A 16458-nucleotide genomic window follows, 5' to 3' on the forward strand; every position below is an offset into this window, starting at 1 on the left:
GGCACCTCCGCTCCCGCCGGCCCCGCTCGTCCCGGCGGTGCAGCCTCAGCTCCGGCGGTCCCGGCACTGCTGCAGCTGCGAGGGTGTGGCTGGTGCCGCTTGGGTTCCCCTTCATTCGAAAGCAGCACAAGCACCAAACGAGGCTGAGGGAGAGGAAACTCAGTCCTTCTCCAAAGTAACTTTCCTGGCCCCTGGACTCCCAAGTGAAGTCTCCAAGGTTGTCACCCTGGTTTTATCATGGTCAGAGCTCACCAGTGTGTCCAGTCCCTAATGCCTTCATTCCCCAAGAGCAGCTCATTGTTTTCCCCAGATGCCACCCAAGTGTTTTCAACTGTTCACCAGGATCTCATGGCTGTGTGGTTCAAGCTCTCTGCCTCTCTGAGCCCACAGAAGCCACCAAAACCCAGTGACAAAATCAGGCAGCTCCAGAAAGGGAACAAGGGGGCAATTATGCTTTCACCACTTTTTGTTTGGGGTTTGAGATTACGACAACTCCCCACACATCCCAGAAAAACTGGTCCAAGTGGTTGGAAAACAGCAAAGGCCCTCAAGGGCTGACGACCAGCTCAGGGCAAGTCAAAGCAGAGCTAAATCTTAGGGAAGGCAAAGAAAAAAGGTTCAAGAGGCTATTGTGGCTTTTAGCTGCATGACCAGCTGTAAAACCACCTGGCGACAGTTCAGCCACGGGTGTCAGAGCAGTCATGGATAATAAACTTCTGGAGAGAAAGAGGACTGGGAGCTTTTGGAGCAGAAGAATTAGTCCTGATTTCTAAGAAAGTTAGGGTACAGACTACTGGTGGCTGCAGCTGCCAGCACCACCAGGCATGGACTGTGCTACAAAGGGGATCATGGCAAGAGAGGAAGGCCAGATTCCCTGTGGAATGAAACATTGGGCGGCAAGGAGCCAGTGTCCCAGGCTGGGCTTTCCTTACATCAGAGAAACCCAGGAGCCACTGGGAGCACGGCCTCTTGGGGCAGTGACCTGGCCTTCCTGAGCACGGCATCAAGGAGAAGCATTGCAGTCATGGGGGGCTGTTTCAGGGGGGCTGTGAGGCAATTGCTTCGGTAAGACAACCTTGGGGTGCTGCTGGGATCAGAGGAAGTGTCCTGGGACCAATGTCATGGATTTACACACACCAGACAATGTCACAGCATCTGACCCTGCTAAGAATGCTGGCTGCAAATGAATGTTTCCAAGGACTCTTTTGTTAGTTTTTTGGTTACAGCTCAAGCTGGTGCTTCCAGAGAGGAGCTCCTATCCCAGTTCACACCTCTCAGTTATACCCCGACACTCATCACCCAGTCCAAGTCAATCACTACATTCTGGTTGGCAGTATCGTAATTTCTTGCTGGGTTTCACTGGAGCTGGGCTGGCTGCCTTCTGATGTTACTTTATTCTCCTGGGATTGTCTCCTTGGCCTTTATCATCTCCATTCTGCTCATATCTGCTGAATTCCAGGAGTGCTTTGTTAGCAGCATCGGTGTATGAAAAGTTTATGTTCGGTCAGCTCTTACGGCATAAGGCTTTGGCTACTTCAGGTGCTGACGCTGAGCCAGCAGTGCTAAACGAGATTACTCAGGCAGGAGAAAATAGTTCATCAATTTCTGCTGTAGCATCAGCACTGAGCTGCCCAGAACCCCTGTGCCTCTGTCCGGTCCTGCAGTTCTGCAGTCCCTGTATTCCCACATGTTCCCTGTATTCCCATACTTTCCCTGTATTCCCAGACCTTCCCTGTAGTCCCATACCTTCCCTGTGTTCCCATACTTTCCCTGTATTCCCATACTTTCCCTGTATTCCCATACTTTCCCTGTATTCCCAGACCTTCCCTGTAGTCCCATACCTTCCCTGTGTTCCCATACTCTCCCTGTGTTCCAAGACGTTCCCCGTGTTCCCATACTCTCCCCGTGTTCCCATACTCTCCCCGTGTTCCCACACTTTCCCCTATCCCGCAGCCTGGCCAAAGGTCGGCCCGGCCGCCATGCCGTGCGGCCCTGCGGGGCCGGTTCCTCCTCCGCCGGGGCGGGCAGGGGAAGCGCGGGGAGAGCGCAGCGGGGCCCGAGCCGTGCCGTGCCGGGACAGCCCTGCCGGGACAGCCCTGCCAGAGGCTCGCATGGCCCGGCAGGAGCGGCAGCAGAGCGGGGAGGAGCAGGAGGCAGCCGGCATCTCCCGCAGGTTCTCCTTCCTGGGTGCCGCCCAGCCCCTCGCGGGCGGCCGGGCCCGCAGCTCCCAGCTCTGGCCGGCCCCGGGGAGCAGGGAGCGCTGCCATACGCTGCAGAAGATGGACACCAACAAAAGCATCGGCTGGGGCAGGCACAGCCTGGGGAGCTGGGGTAGGACTTCAGGCAGGTTCTCCGCTAGCCCCAGCAGTAGCCGGAGGAAGGAGCTGAAGGAAATCCTCCTGCAGAGCAACAGCCCTGGCAGCACCTTACGGTTTGCTGCTGCTCAGAAGACACCCAACCGCAGCAGTCTTCCTGCAGGGCTGCACCAAGAGCAGAAGCCTGAGCAGAGCCCTGATCTGCTGCCCCTTGTCCTTGATCCCCTGGAGCACGCGTGGCTGCTGACGGTGGCCGAGGGTGATGCGGACAGCATCATCAGGCTGCTGGACCTGGATCCCAGCCTGCTGACCAGGAGAGACTTTGTGACAGGCTTCACCGCTCTTCACTGGCTTGCCAAGCACGGCCACCATGAGAGCTTCATCCAGGTCGTCTCCCATGCCCAGAAGAAAGGCTACCCCGTCAACATGAACATCCCCACAGCCAGCGGCGGGCTCACCCCTTTGCACCTGGCTGCCTTGCAGGGACACGAGGTGCTCATCAAGGTGCTGGTGGGAGCTTACGGGGCAGACACCACCTGCAGGGACCACAACGGGCGCAAGGCTTGGCAGTACCTGCCAGCAGACACCTCCAGGGACCTGAAGGAGCTGGCAGGGGCTTTGGAGGAGGACTTGGTCCAGCTGCACTCTCACAACACCAACAACAACTGTAAGTCATCCAGAGAGGCTGGGGCAGGGCAGGACTGTGTGGACTCCGGGGCCGAGGGAAAAGCCCAACACTCCTGGAGCCTGTCGACCCTCCGAGGCTTTGTTAGACAGGCCTTTGCTTTCTTCCATGAGCGTTGAAGCTCTCCTGGCTCCATTCACTGGTAAAACCATGCTGGATAGCAGCCAGAAAAGCCTGCAGAGAACTGGGAACTTGGCTACTCAAAATCCTGGCCAAGTGAGGGTTAAGCCATGGCACCGTGGCCACCCTGGGTCTTGTGGTCTTTTGGGGCTGTTCTGGAGTGTATGTAGAGCACCATGGCCATTGGGAGCAGTACCTCGGGACAGCCCTTCCAAAAAACTGCCTGTCTGCAGAGGGGGCTCTGCCCTATGCCCCCTTGGATGGGGACTCCTTGTTGCATCCCAACAGATCGCCATGGTTGGGGCTCACATGTCTGCTCTGCTGTGGGGAGCTGTTCCAACACCCTGCGTGCCCACAGGAGGATGCTGACCCACCACGTGTGGTGGATCTCATGCTGCAAACACCTTCCAGCTTCCTCTGAGATCCCCTGACCTCTGCCATATGTGCCTTCTCTGGGTTGATGTTTATTTATGACAGCTGATTATAAAGCTGATTCTCAGTAGAGTAAGAGCTAATGTCCCTGTTTGTCAGAAGAGTGCAGGCCAAGAGAAGCCTTTCAAAGTGTAAAACAACTCACACTGGCAGTCCTTCCCTTGAGATCCCCATCCCAGGAACCTGAAATGCTCAACCTCATTAGGAATGAAGGCCAGAGCAAAGGAGGCAGGAAGGACACAAGGGGGGCAGCATGTGGTGGCTCCTGTGGGGATTAGAGTTCAGGAACAGCTCTGGAAAGATGATTCATTCTCAGAAACTGTGGAAAAGGTATGTGAAGGCTGTGAGATTGAGATTATTTTTATTGCCACTGAGATCATGCTCAAAAATGAAACTGATGAACATCACTGCAGCAGCGTAACAGTGCATGTATGTCTCGTCACTGCATTAAAAGGGCAAAGCCTCTGCTCGCCTGCTTGTGTTTTGTTATTCAAGTGGAGTTCTGCCCTGATGATTTCAACTTGCTTTTTACATTCTCAAAGGCCAGTACTGCTTCAAAATATCTTCAGAAAAACAACAGCCCCTTCCTCTTTCTCATCAGCATGAGACTATTCCTACGCCCTTAAACAGCAGTCCCACTTGAGAAGTGCTTCTCAAACAGGAACTGGGGAGTTTCTGTTCCCCAGGGCAGCCCTTGCAGGGACAACTCCTTTAGGAGGGCAGTTGTGGTTTTCTTTCCAGCTGCCTTTCAGGGGGCCTGCAGGGGTGACTGAGGGACTCAAGATGATCTGGCCCAGCTACACAAGGTGCATTTGCATCTTGATGCAGAAAGATACACACAGACACACAGGTAATTTCCTCTGGGGAACTAGAGGGGGGTTTCACTGATCCTGAGCAAACTCCAGCTATAGTCAGACTGCTTGGACACCAAAATAACCCAGCCTGCAGTAATGACTTGGAAGATTAGCCTCCACATGAGTGAACAGGGATCCAGTGAATGCCCAGTCCAGGTGCCTGGGGGGATATATAGATGTATCTGGATATCTTTTTATTCCCTGAGGTCAACAGCAGATACATACAAAACACACTAGAACTAGATTTAATGCCTTATAATGGTTTAGCTCTAATGGATTGAAGATGTTGGCAATGCAGCTCCTTCTGGAACTGCTGTGGCCATGTCCATGCCATGGGAGAGCAGGCTGGCTTCTCACGAGTCTGCTCATGCCAGCACAAACTCCATGGACAGCACTGGTGTCAAGTTCTGGTAACCAAAGTGCTGTTGTTAAGACAGTCAGGACTGACACATTTTTTTTTAACTATTAGTCTTCTGTCACCTTTTTGCAGCTGTTATGGAGGGGGCACAGGATGGCTCTTACATCCTCCTCTGAGTAAGGCACAGAGTAAACAGTGGAATTGAGAATTTCCTTGAAGGAGCCATTTCCTTGGCAATAGTACCTGTGGCTTAGTCATGCTCCATCCGGAAACATGGACTTAAATGTTCCATTTGAAAGTAAAATTTGGCTGACAAATGCTGCACCTAAATATGACAAAATGGTTTTCAGTTATTACCTCCTCTTGAGAGATAACCAAAACCCTCTAAAGACAGCTTTTGCCCCCATCCTTTGGTCATGGGTTTGACCCAGTATTCTATGCTGAGACAAATTAGGTGGGGACTTCAGAGCAGGACCAGAACTCTGCTTCTCTAGATGTGTTACAACATCCTCACCATGTCACTCCCTGCCCTGACTGGGTCCCTTTCCACTGAGCAAAAAAGAAAAAAATTTTCTTCCAGTGACCCACCCCTTTGTCTCACTCAGTTCCTTTTCATACCTACAGAAAGGCAGCTGATTTGGATATAGAGACATGTTTAGAAAAATACTCTTCAGGTATACAATCAGCTTTAACTTTGCTTTTCATTCAGAAAACAAAACATAGCCATCAAAATAAATGGACTAGAGTATCCAAATATTTTTTCTTTAAAGCTTCTGTTGATGTCTCAGTTATCATGTGTTAGCCCAGCTCTGCAGAGATTCCCTCTCACAGGGAGGAGAAAGCAAAGAGCTGCCACAGACAACAGAAAACATTTAACTCAGAGATATTTGTTTGGTTAAGGTTCTGCAGAGGATTAAGTTCAACCCAAGTTTAATGTGTACAAATTCCCTTTGTGTTATCCCTTAATGTCCAGTTTGAAAAGTAGATTCAAACAGGGAAAATAATACAAGGGTATATTTTCCAGAACAGTTCCTTAGTAGAAGCTACTTCCATATGATAAAAATATTAGTCATTATAGTAATGGGGAGACTTTCTAATAAATAGTAATAAATTGTCCAATCTGTTGCTCGGGAAAGTTTTCTCACAAATACCATGGAAAAAACTGTCTCCTTCCATTCTCAAGTCCATAAAATTGCTCTTTGCCTCCTCAGCCAGATCCCCATAGACACAATTACAGAGAAATTCTATGAGCAGCTCTGCCTGCCAGCAGTGATGTGGAGAGGCTGGAGGAGGTAAGCTGGATGCCAAGGCAGAACTCCAACCCTCAGCAGTGCTGTTATTTCCTGAACACTCACTTCAAAAAGAGTGTAGAAAAGCTTTAAAAATCATTGAGGTCAAAGTAGCTGCAGCATGCGAGCCTCTGTTCAAACGTCTCTGGCAATGCTGTTTGCTGCTTTCCTGTTGCAGTGACTTACTGCTTCCCCCTGATGATGAACTAGTGCAGACTCTTACCAGACAGGGTAAGGAGCTAGAGGATACCTCTGAAGTAGCCTGAAGTTAGTAAAAATCGCAGCCTTGCTCACCCCGACTTACAGAGCCCTGCAGCACACCTTAGGAAGGAGAGACCCCATGACCTGAGTGAGGTGTGTATTTCCTAGCGTTTACCTGTTTGGCACATGCTGTACCCAACCTTATTTGCTCTAAGTTGCAATACAAAGGAGATAAATCTATTTACCTTCAGCGTGAAAAGCAGCAACACAGAAGGTATGGCAGCCTGGAACTTTCTCAGGAAGCTGCCTCTCAGGAACAGAGCCATGACCTGAGGCTGAACCCAGCAACGAGGCAGCACCTTGGCAGCCCTCAGCGTCAGGATGGGCTCGGCCACAGCCCAGAACAGGCTCACAGCAACAGGGATTTATTTCCTGCTCGCCAGAGCAGCGACCCCAGCTCAGCTGTGAACAGAAAAGACTGGGTGCAGAGCCACAGCCTCCTCCACCTCCCTGCAGTACATTGGTTTCACAGGCCCCGCAGAGACCAGCACAGGGGAGCTGGAGTGCCAACTGCCCAGAGACCCTTAATCCCCTTTTTCCTCTCCCCTTTTTGAAATAGCTGCAAACGCTTCCTTTGAGCCCCATTTTAAATTTCAACTTGTCTGCTGAGAATGTTTTATACTAAGCTGCATGTGTGGTTGGTGTTGATTTATCAAACCAACACAGACTCCCCAACAAAACTCATTTAATATTCTAGGGAGTACACAGACACCATGTGCTGCACTCTACAATACTGAATCTTGTAAGAGATTTTCTTCACGTCTGATCTTGACTTTTTTTTAAATTGGTGCTTTGTTCCTGAAGGTTTACAGTCAGTGAAAAGGAAGACACAGCCTATTCTACCTGAAAAGAGCTGTCAAGGTTCCTCATATTAAGTGAGAATAAAACATGACCATTAATTTGATTGTTACAATCCCACCACATGCATATGAAATAATTTTCACAACAAAAGTAGTTCAGGTCCATATTTATTAGTAAGCCTGTGCAGTATCAATGTTCACGGTGATGCCTGAAAGAACACTATAGAACACAGTCTCCATGTTTCAGATACAAAGAATTTCCCAGTTAACATCAACATCCCAGACCAGCTTATAAAAACCCCACACTGGGGACTGCACTCCAGCACCACAGAAGGAATGACTTGAGGGTGTTATCGATCCGACACAAAGACCAATGTTCCTTAGAGCTCCCGGGACAGTCTCTCTTTACAAGCCCAGCTTGGTCCTCCTCCAGTGTCTCCTTTTGGAGTTGTACCTAAGACAAAAGCAGAGCGAATTAGCAAAGTGCACACACACATTTGTTAAACATGAAAGCAGAACAGCACATGGAAAAAAATCTTTTCCACGAAAGCACATTAACTTGTGAGCACGTACTTGTCCATGTTAAGAACAAATGCTTTCACCATGGTGCGGGTGAAACCAGACAGTGTTAACAGAGTTGCTCTCAGCAGGAAAATGGCAGCATTCCCACAGCAGGAAGCGCTGCAATTGCAGCCTGCTTTAACACAAAGCTTGGACAGAACCCATGGCCCAGCTACTCAAGTGCCAGGAGACCAAACTCCAAGATTCTGTCCCTATGGTCAAGTATTTCAGAGTACTGCACTGTAGCTAAAACAGAACCCAGCTGTAACCTGGCACGTGCATAAACCACTAATCCTGCCTAGAAACAAGCTGGGAGCAGCTACGGGAACAGAACAGTGCTGGGTCACTGCCTGAGCCAGCCAGTGCTGCTGTTGCTCTCCTCACTGCATAGGACAAAGAGAGAAAGAGGAAAGGGAATTCTGTTGCCTTAAAAAGCCCAGATGAAAGAGTGTATATGAGATAAAAAATTATGCTGCAGTTTTCAACCGGAGCGCTTGGACCGGCACCACCCTGTTCTTGTCCACACCCACCACCACCTTATTCTGATCCACACCCATGTGCACCTAGTGTGTCACAGCACCCAGCATTTCCCTAAGCATAAGGCTCGAGAACAAACACAAGAGGAAAGCAAAGAACTATGACAAATTAATTCTACAGTCAGGTGCCAAGCGTTTCATACTATCAATCTGATACAACATCCAACAAGTATCCCTGAACCTCAGAACACCCATACTCAGGAACCATTCCTTGAAAATGCAGGAGCGCAAAGGGGCAGCTATTAGAGAAGACAGGTATTGGGAAGGTGAACGTCAGGAACAGAGGAGCTACTAGAGAACAGAATCTGGATTAAATCATCCACACATACAGCTCAGGTTTTCACTTTACACGTACTACTGCTGAACGTCTGTGGACACTTGCAGAGCACTGGTGCAAAACCACTGCAGAAAAAACCGGCACGGAAGCCTCACACTGCCTCGCCCGCCCTGCCATCCCTGCCCGGCCACAGAACCGCGCCTGGGCTCGCACAGACCACGTCAGCTGCCGCCTTCGGCCCGCACCGCCCGGCCAGGCCTGCGCGGCCGCGGCTCCTCGGAGAGCACCGGCCGACTCGTTACCTGATCTTATTGCCGGTTTTCATGCGAATCCACTGCGGGATGGGCCGGTTCTGCTTCTGCTTCTTGGCGAGGAAGCGTTTGATCTTGAACGTCTTGTGCGACGACTGCAAAAGAGCGCAGCGGTCAGTGCCTCCCCCAGCCCCGGCCCCGCCGCCAGGCCTCGGCCAGCCGCGAGAGCCGCACCGGCTCCCTCCCGCTCCCCCGCGGCCGCTCCGCCCGGCGGCCCGCCCGCCAGGACCCCCGAGCGCGGCGGCCCCGGGGAGAGGGCTCGGGGCGCGGCGGGAGGCGCGGATGGCCGCGGATGGCTCACCATGGCGCGGAGCGGCGCGGCGTCCCGGCGATGGCGGCGTCCGAGGCGGCGGAAAGGGGCGGCGGAGCGGCGCGGGCGGAGCGGCGCGGGCGGAGCGGGCGCGGCGCCCCCTGCCGGCCCGGCGGCCCCGCACGCAGGGAGGGACGGCGGCGGCCGAGCGAGTTTGTGCGAGTTTATTTGGGTTTAGTACAAAAAACAGCTATGGCTAAAATATGGCTTGGGAGGATCTGCTACTGGCGAAGTCTCGTTCTGGGCTGTAAAACAATACTCCAAGTTATGAGGCAAGAGGAAGCAGTTCCGAGAGGGCAGAAATTCGGAAATGTTTCAGACTTGAGAGAAGGGAAGATGCTGGAAAAGAACAGGATGCCCAAACCAGCTACATTTGATTAAAAATAAGCATTTCAATATAGGGAGACTTTACATGAGAATTTATCAAGTCATATTCAACTATTAAGCCAGCTTATTCATACACTCCAACTTAAGTTACTTTATCCAGAGAACCACTGAAGAGGATGGTCTCTCCCTCCCTAACATGGTTACTGCACTGCCAGATGTTCTGCTCCTTGTGTGCCAAAAGACCCCTATCCACTGGTACCTCAACAACCCCAGCCTGTGTATGTGTCTCAGTGCTAAACTGACATACTTTAGCTTTCACTGCCTCACGCAGGAGCACCACACAACACAGCAACATCTATGTTAATTCCAGGCAACTCCAAGCTCGCTCTGCTTAAGTGCATCCAATACTGCCTCTAATTGCCTTAGAGTTCTGGCTTTTGATCCAGGTGTCATTCCCTCCTGACCACAACTGATTTATTATCAAACTTAAGGCAATAAAGTCTTTCTATTTCGCAAAGATTCTCTTCTCTGCTGTAGTTAGATGCTGGGAAAATAAGTTCAAATGACTGAAAATATTACAATGAGAACACATTTCAAATTTGGAATCTACAACTGAGGTTCTTTAACCAGAAACATCCAACAGCACAATGCCCCCTTTTCTTCCTTTGTTCCTTTTTTGCTCCGAAGGCACTTCTGGATTGCGTAGTACATGCTCTTTGGCTGCACAGACAGTCAGAACACATAAGGCTGGCACATCAGTCACTCCTCTTCCTTCGTGTGACTGGTCTCACCCTCTTGTTTCTTATCCACTCCCTGATCTGGGGGCTTTGCAGCACTGTCTTCATACTGACACAATCTGCTCCGGCTTCGGGCTCCAGGCTGGTACAGCTGCATTGCTGGGCGATCCTGAAATAAATCAGAACTATTTAGATTCTTTCATACTCCCTGCTCTCAGGGTTCTTATGGCATAATTTCTATGGTATTAGAAATGGCTCAAATTCAAACTTTTCAGGCTAAGTTTAATTATTCCACAGTGGTGGCAAAGTAATTTCAATTGTCCCAAATCGAGGTTGTCTCTGTTGCAAAGCAACATCCCTGTTCAAACCACAATGAACACTGCTCATAGTGGAGGTTATTTGTAACGAGTTTCCTGTTGAGTTCAGCTCACAGTCTCTCAGAAGAGAGGCCAACTTCAAAGTTTCAAAACCCTAAGTTACATTTGTACCTGACAATGTCTTAAGTGACACAGAAAACAAGCACAGTGATACTGCAAAAACATATTTTGTAGAGTACATAAAACTACACTCAAGACATTATTTCTTGAGCCTAGAGGACATGTCATATTCTGCAAGTTGCAGTTTCCTATTTTAAGGAACCTGTTCAATCACACTCCTGCTAAGATGCATTTTCAGGCACCTATAAGATCAGCAGACAGAAACAGATTACTGATACTCTACCAACACCTTAAAGAGATAGCCCATGGCACAAGTCAGCAAACAAAAAGGGATCAGTGTCTTAAAATTTAAACCATGTTTTCTTGGATTAGTTCTTACACAGTGACAAGAAATACCACTGTTAAGCAAATTTTAGTGGACATTCCTAGCAATGGCAGAGTTTGTTGCAGAAGAGGGAGAAGTTTCAACAGAGAAACCACATTTTCCTTGAAGTCCTTTTATCCTAAAAGCCACAGATCCCTATGAATCAACACATGAATTTAAAGAAATCCAGCACCTTGTTTCTGATACGATCCCTCTTAATTGTATCCTCTTTTTTATCGTCTTTGGTTACTTTCTCAGATTTGTCCGTGCTGCTGGTAAAGTCTGTAAGATCACTTTTCTTTCCCTTTTCTCTGAGTAAGTCTCTCTCCTTTTTCACCTCTTCCTCTTTTCTTCTAAAAACCTTCTCTTTCTCATAGCGCTCTTTCTGCCTCCGACGCTCCTCTTCTTGGCGTCTCAGTTTCTCTCTCTGTGCTCTCTCATAGTCTCTGTCTCTGTCAAAATCTCTATCTCGGTCCCTGTAGTCCTTTACACACTCATCTTCTGATCTGTGTGAAAACAAAACTGAAAATTAAGCTCAAAATATTCATCAAACAGAGTTGGGAGATCAATGTAATAGTGGTGTAAATGTGCAATAGGAAGATGACACACTGGCAGGTACTAAGGAGCTCTTGGGAGGCTGTGATAGCCCAAGTCATGCATGAAGCCAGAGAGGACACTGACCTCTAGAGTTTCCCAGCCTCCTACTTGCATAGCTGGCTGAGTCTCTTCTGGCTTTGAAAAAACATCTGAATTTGTCTGTCTTATCTGTATTTCTCACATGGCAGAACTGAACTTCAAACAGATCATGGAGCTGTTGAGAATTACATTTTCCACTTTGACTTTTTACAAAACTTAGAGGAACTGGTAACTGGAGAACACCTCTCCTCTTGCCATGGTTATAATAATTATCTCATTGCAAGGACAGTGCTCACAGCCTGCTGCATTCACCTACATATGGGCTTCCTTAGTGGAGTTCCTATAATGAATTGTAAAAATATTAAAATCTGTCCACTAATGAAGAATTTCCAGATAATTCAGAGAGCTTTCTGTAATCATGGGGATGTGCGCTGGCACAGAGAACACAGCTCATGCCTTATATGAGAAAAAGCATTTGAAAGGAATTTTAAAACATGGTCATGGCAGAGCAGCCTAAGCCTCAGTACAATCAGGAAACAAGTTATAGATACATATATATTTATAGCAAGTACTAGAATACTTTTTTGCCTTCTCTTCTTTTGTCTCCCCATCAGATCGTTTGGCAGATGCACTACTCGCATTTTTTTCCTCCCTCAGAGTCTCTCTTTCCAGTTTCTTGGATTTTTCTTTTCTCTCCAAGTCTTTTTCATCTTTTTCAGGCTTCTTAAGTAGCTACAAAGAAAACAGAAGTCTCAACTAAAAAGCTCACTCTAACACATATTGTCTGGCACAACACCGAAATTGCATCAAAGGAACCACAGTCCAGTAAGAAGTAAACATTAAAGAAGTATTACTGCAAATCACAGTATTTCTTAAAGCTGGAGTGTATGAGTAAGCATTATTCACACAACAGACCAGAATTTTTCTCCTAAACCAGGCTGTTTTAGAAAGCTTAAAAATAGTCTCCATTCCATAGTGAATTCACAATCCTGTTTACCGCAGCATGTACAACAGTCACATGACAAAAACTTTAAATATTACTATGAAACATTACAGCATGTAAACCTTTACAATGCCTACTACTGAATATTACAAAAAAATTGGTCATTTACTAACACCAAACTCATATGATTCTTCACACAATACCCAAAGTACATTTTGACACTGATATACAAATAATAGGGGAAAGGGAGTGTAACAGTTTATAATAAAGAACTGTTCTAGACCTTAATCTTTGGTTCTTCTTTTGATCTGTCTCTTTCTTTTTCTGGGCATCTGTCTACTTTCCTCAATTTTTCTGCTTCTTTTCTCTTCCTTCTCTCCTCTTCTTTCCATTTTCTTCTTTCTTCTTCTCTTTGTCTTTTTCTTTCTAATTCTCTCCTCCTTCTTTCCTCTCTTTTTTCTTCTCTCAGTCTCTGTGTATTTAAAAACAAAGAGAATTAGTGTCTGTCCACAGAAGAAAACATCTCTTTAACCCATCAAACAACTCACCTCAAAGCTGCCTTTATTATAAAAGAAAAAAATAGAAGTCCTGTCATCTCTGTTGTTGTAAATCTGAACATATTGCAGCCATATTGTTTTTACTTGTAAGTTTTAATTTGTACTGTCTTAAAAAAACTCAAATACATCACTAGCCTCAGCCTTTATCATTACAATTTTAATTAAATCTGCCCCACCTCTGATTTTCTCCATTGCCAGAAGTTAAAATAACATTATGTGCTATGAGAAAGATCATCTACAAGGGTCTCAGCCATACTGCACTAAAAATGGAAGCACTAACATGGAATCTGTTTTGTCAGTGCAAAAAGAGGTGTTTTGCTGTGACCAGAATGTACACAAAGCACCACCATTCCAACACTCTACTCCTTTAAAACATATGAACCAGAAGTTGACAAGTTGGGTCAAAAGCTCCTTCTTCAAAGGAAGGGCAGAAATGTAATAACATACAATGAGCAAATTGTACTTGCAAACAACAAGAAAATTCTGGAGGTAAGTCTTACCTGTTTATTTTTCAAGAAGTTCAATAAAGGAGTAGTCTTTTTAGCTGGAGAATAGATAAAACAAATATAACTATCTTGCCTTATCCAATACTGCAATACCTACAACAGAGCTCTACAGGAAGTGAAGCAGCATGAAGCAGCTTGTCTCCTCTCACATACAGCAATACAGCAGTGAAACAAGTATTCCAAACCTATCTCCAAACAGTGGCAACTATTAGGATTCTATAAACTTCATTAGGATACTAATAGGACATCCATCACACCTATCTCTACATTCAGTCTGCATTAGGGTTTTCCCTGACACTCTCATTTTTAAAGAGATCTCTGTAAGAGACTTAAAAAGAGCAGCCTAGTCATTTTTTGGTGGTATTTTCACACTATTTCTTAACTTGTGCCTGCATGGAACATCACTGATCACAGCACTGTGCATTAATGTACGCCACTGTATTTCACTGAAATGCAGCAACTCCACAACCTGGTCTAACAAACATCTTCAACAGGAAGGAACTCTGTCATCTAAAACCTACACTTACAGAAGAATTTAGAGGATGGGAACAAAACAAAACACACTGCATAATATTAACTTAAATGTTTAGCAAATAGTAAGCAGGCACACAAAAGAATTCAGTCTCCTCCAGGTTGAGCTTGAAATTACAAAACATACTTGTTTCTTTGTGATCTAGGAAAATGTAACTATAGTACACAGATTTTCATACCTATTAGCTCTTTGTTTCTTGCCTCTATTTCCTCCAACAAAGTTTCAGGAGTGGAGGTTAATTTTTCATCATCTGCACTGTAACTTTCCAAAAACTTCTTGTATTCTGGATCTACACATAAGAAAAGGGAAAAAGGTGTGGGGGGAAAGAAGAGATACTGTAGCATGAAAAGTAGCTGCATCATGCACTGCTCAGTTACATTTACTTCAGCTGGGTTTTTATATGCCACCTTTTCATAAGTTAGCAGCTCTCAAATGAGCTGCTGTATTATGTTTGTCTGGGACAATCATATTTAATAGATTTCTCATTGACAAAGTAGTGCTCATAAACTTCACATATAATTCAGCAAATATCCTATTGCTGGAACTATAGTGTCACAGTAAAAACATTACATTCAAATTACTGCTAAGAGTTTCAAGTCTACACATGAAAAAACAAACTAGCTCGCTGTTTTACCATCTTCAATAGTTCCAGTTTTGGCATCCTTTTTCTTACTCTTCTTTTTGGCAGCTTTTTGGAAAGGTGCAAACTCAACTATTGCAGCATATTCCTGACCTGTTGAGAGAAAAAAATATATTAAAATAAAGATTAAATGGATATAAAATAGATCATATCGTCCACATCTAAAGCAGGGAGGTAAGTCTCACAAGAAATATGCAATACTAGAATAGACTACTTAGACAGCATTAAAAAATTACTGTATTTGGAAAACCATTTGATAAAAGAACACTCTAGAGACAGCAGAACTCATAACCTTAACACTCTCACTATACTAACAAACCAGCCAATTCACAGGCTGACAAGAAGGACATGCCAGATTTAAGACTGCCCATGACTGTTGGTCTGCCACCTCAGCGGCACTACACTGCACAATGGCCTCATCCTACAGACTCTGTGTACATCGTGCAAGAAAGAATACTTTAAGTAAGTGCAACTGAGGCAAGTTTCAACTTTTGACAAAATATAATAGAATGCAACACATGACAAGCAGGCTTTAAAGTGTTATCTTCTGACAAGAACACTACATTTATAGCTGCACGAATCCAGCTGGGTATGGCAAACACAGTGTGCTGTTACCTGCAAACCAGCTCATTCAAAGGACTTAGATGTTATCAGATCTATATATACATATATTTCTAGAGGTATTGGAGCTCTAGAGGTATTGGAGCTCTAGAGGTATTGGAGGTGTTTTTGAGGCACTCAACCCAAAGAGGTCAGACGTGGCTGCTCACACCCACCCCTCCAAAATCAGCCAGCACACGGCACGGACAGCAGGGAAGGAATAACATCCATCGAGTGCCGTTCACTCACCTTTGTGATCGACAAAAACGTAGCCGTCGAAGCGATCCCTGAATAGGACTATGTCTTCCTGGTTCTTGAAGTTGATGTAGGCTCTGGAGAACATGTGCGGGTACAAGCTGCAGAGACACAAACCGAGAGCGCCGGGCTGACGGGGCGGCGGCGCCACCGGGGCCCGGCTGGCGGCAGCGGCGGCTCCGGGAGCGCCCGGGCTGCGGGGCGGCCGTACCTGGAGTCGTTGGCGAAGAACTCGAAGTAGTCGTGCTCGGGCAGAGGCTGCAGGTGCTCCTCCAGCTGCTCCTTCGTCAGGCTGGGCGGCAGCCGGCGGATCACCACCTGCGGCACGGCGGGACCGGCGCTCAGGGCGGCGGCAGCGCCGGGGACGGGGCATTACCGCGCCTCCCCGACACGGCCCGTCCCAGGGGGGCCCCGCTAGCGGGGCAAGGTCCCGTTACAGAGGGGGAGCCCCGTTACCGGAGGGAGGAGGGGCCCGTTACAGAGGGCGAGCCCCGTTACCGGGCAGCGCGCCGTTCCTGGCGGCGCGGAGGCCCCACCTTGCTGAGCGTCTCCTTCTTGTCCTTGGGCCGCTCCAGGCGATCGAGCTCGGCGGCGCCGGCTCTGCCGTCCATGCCGGCGGCGGGGCCCGAGCCTGGTGCCGCGGCCAGCAGAACCGCCGGCGCGGCGGGGGCCCCGCGCCGCTCCTTGGGCCTGGCGTTCTCCTTGTCCTCCTTCATCCCGATCCCGATCCCGATCCGGGCCGGGCAGCGCCGCGCGCACCGACCGCCGCCGCCTCTCGCGAGACTGCGCCTTAAAGGCGCCGCTGCTCCGCCGGA

The 16458-nt window shown here is 47.7% G+C and overlaps 3 protein-coding genes and 1 non-coding gene across 4 annotated transcripts; 1 reads left to right on the plus strand and 3 right to left on the minus strand.

Moving 5' to 3' along the window:
* The first annotated feature begins 1897 nt into the window (after positions 1–1897).
* On the plus strand, positions 1898–4017 carry SOWAHD (sosondowah ankyrin repeat domain family member D). The gene has a single exon (XM_012573043.5). The coding sequence runs from the start codon at positions 1980–1982 to the stop codon at positions 3117–3119; it is 1140 nt and encodes a 379-aa protein (XP_012428497.5). The 5' UTR covers positions 1898–1979; the 3' UTR covers positions 3120–4017.
* Positions 4018–7266: 3249 nt separating this feature from the next.
* On the minus strand, positions 7267–9135 carry RPL39 (ribosomal protein L39). Its single transcript, NM_001245629.1, is given in 3 exon segments — positions 7267–7568; positions 8791–8894; positions 9101–9135. Coding segments are annotated over 3 exon segments (156 nt in total). The 5' UTR covers positions 9104–9135; the 3' UTR covers positions 7267–7519.
* LOC115495297 (small nucleolar RNA SNORA69) lies at positions 7686–7815 on the minus strand. Its single transcript, XR_003960494.2, has one exon. It is a non-coding gene; the product is annotated as a small nucleolar RNA SNORA69 (small nucleolar RNA).
* An 899-nt stretch (positions 9136–10034) lies between the features above and the next one.
* On the minus strand, positions 10035–16359 carry UPF3B (UPF3B regulator of nonsense mediated mRNA decay). Its single transcript, XM_030272603.4, has 10 exons — positions 16180–16359; positions 15855–15961; positions 15638–15744; positions 14783–14881; positions 14327–14437; positions 13611–13654; positions 12837–13025; positions 12191–12342; positions 11168–11480; positions 10035–10342 (listed from the first exon to the last, which is right to left on the minus strand). Exons 1-10 carry the CDS (start codon positions 16357–16359, stop codon positions 10196–10198), a joined length of 1449 nt encoding a protein of 482 aa, XP_030128463.4. The 3' UTR covers positions 10035–10195.
* Between the last annotated feature and the right edge of the window lie 99 nt (positions 16360–16458).

The sequence above is a fragment of the Taeniopygia guttata genome, chromosome 4A (genome assembly GCF_048771995.1).
Source record: "Taeniopygia guttata chromosome 4A, bTaeGut7.mat, whole genome shotgun sequence".
Lineage (NCBI taxonomy): Eukaryota > Metazoa > Chordata > Aves > Passeriformes > Estrildidae > Taeniopygia > Taeniopygia guttata.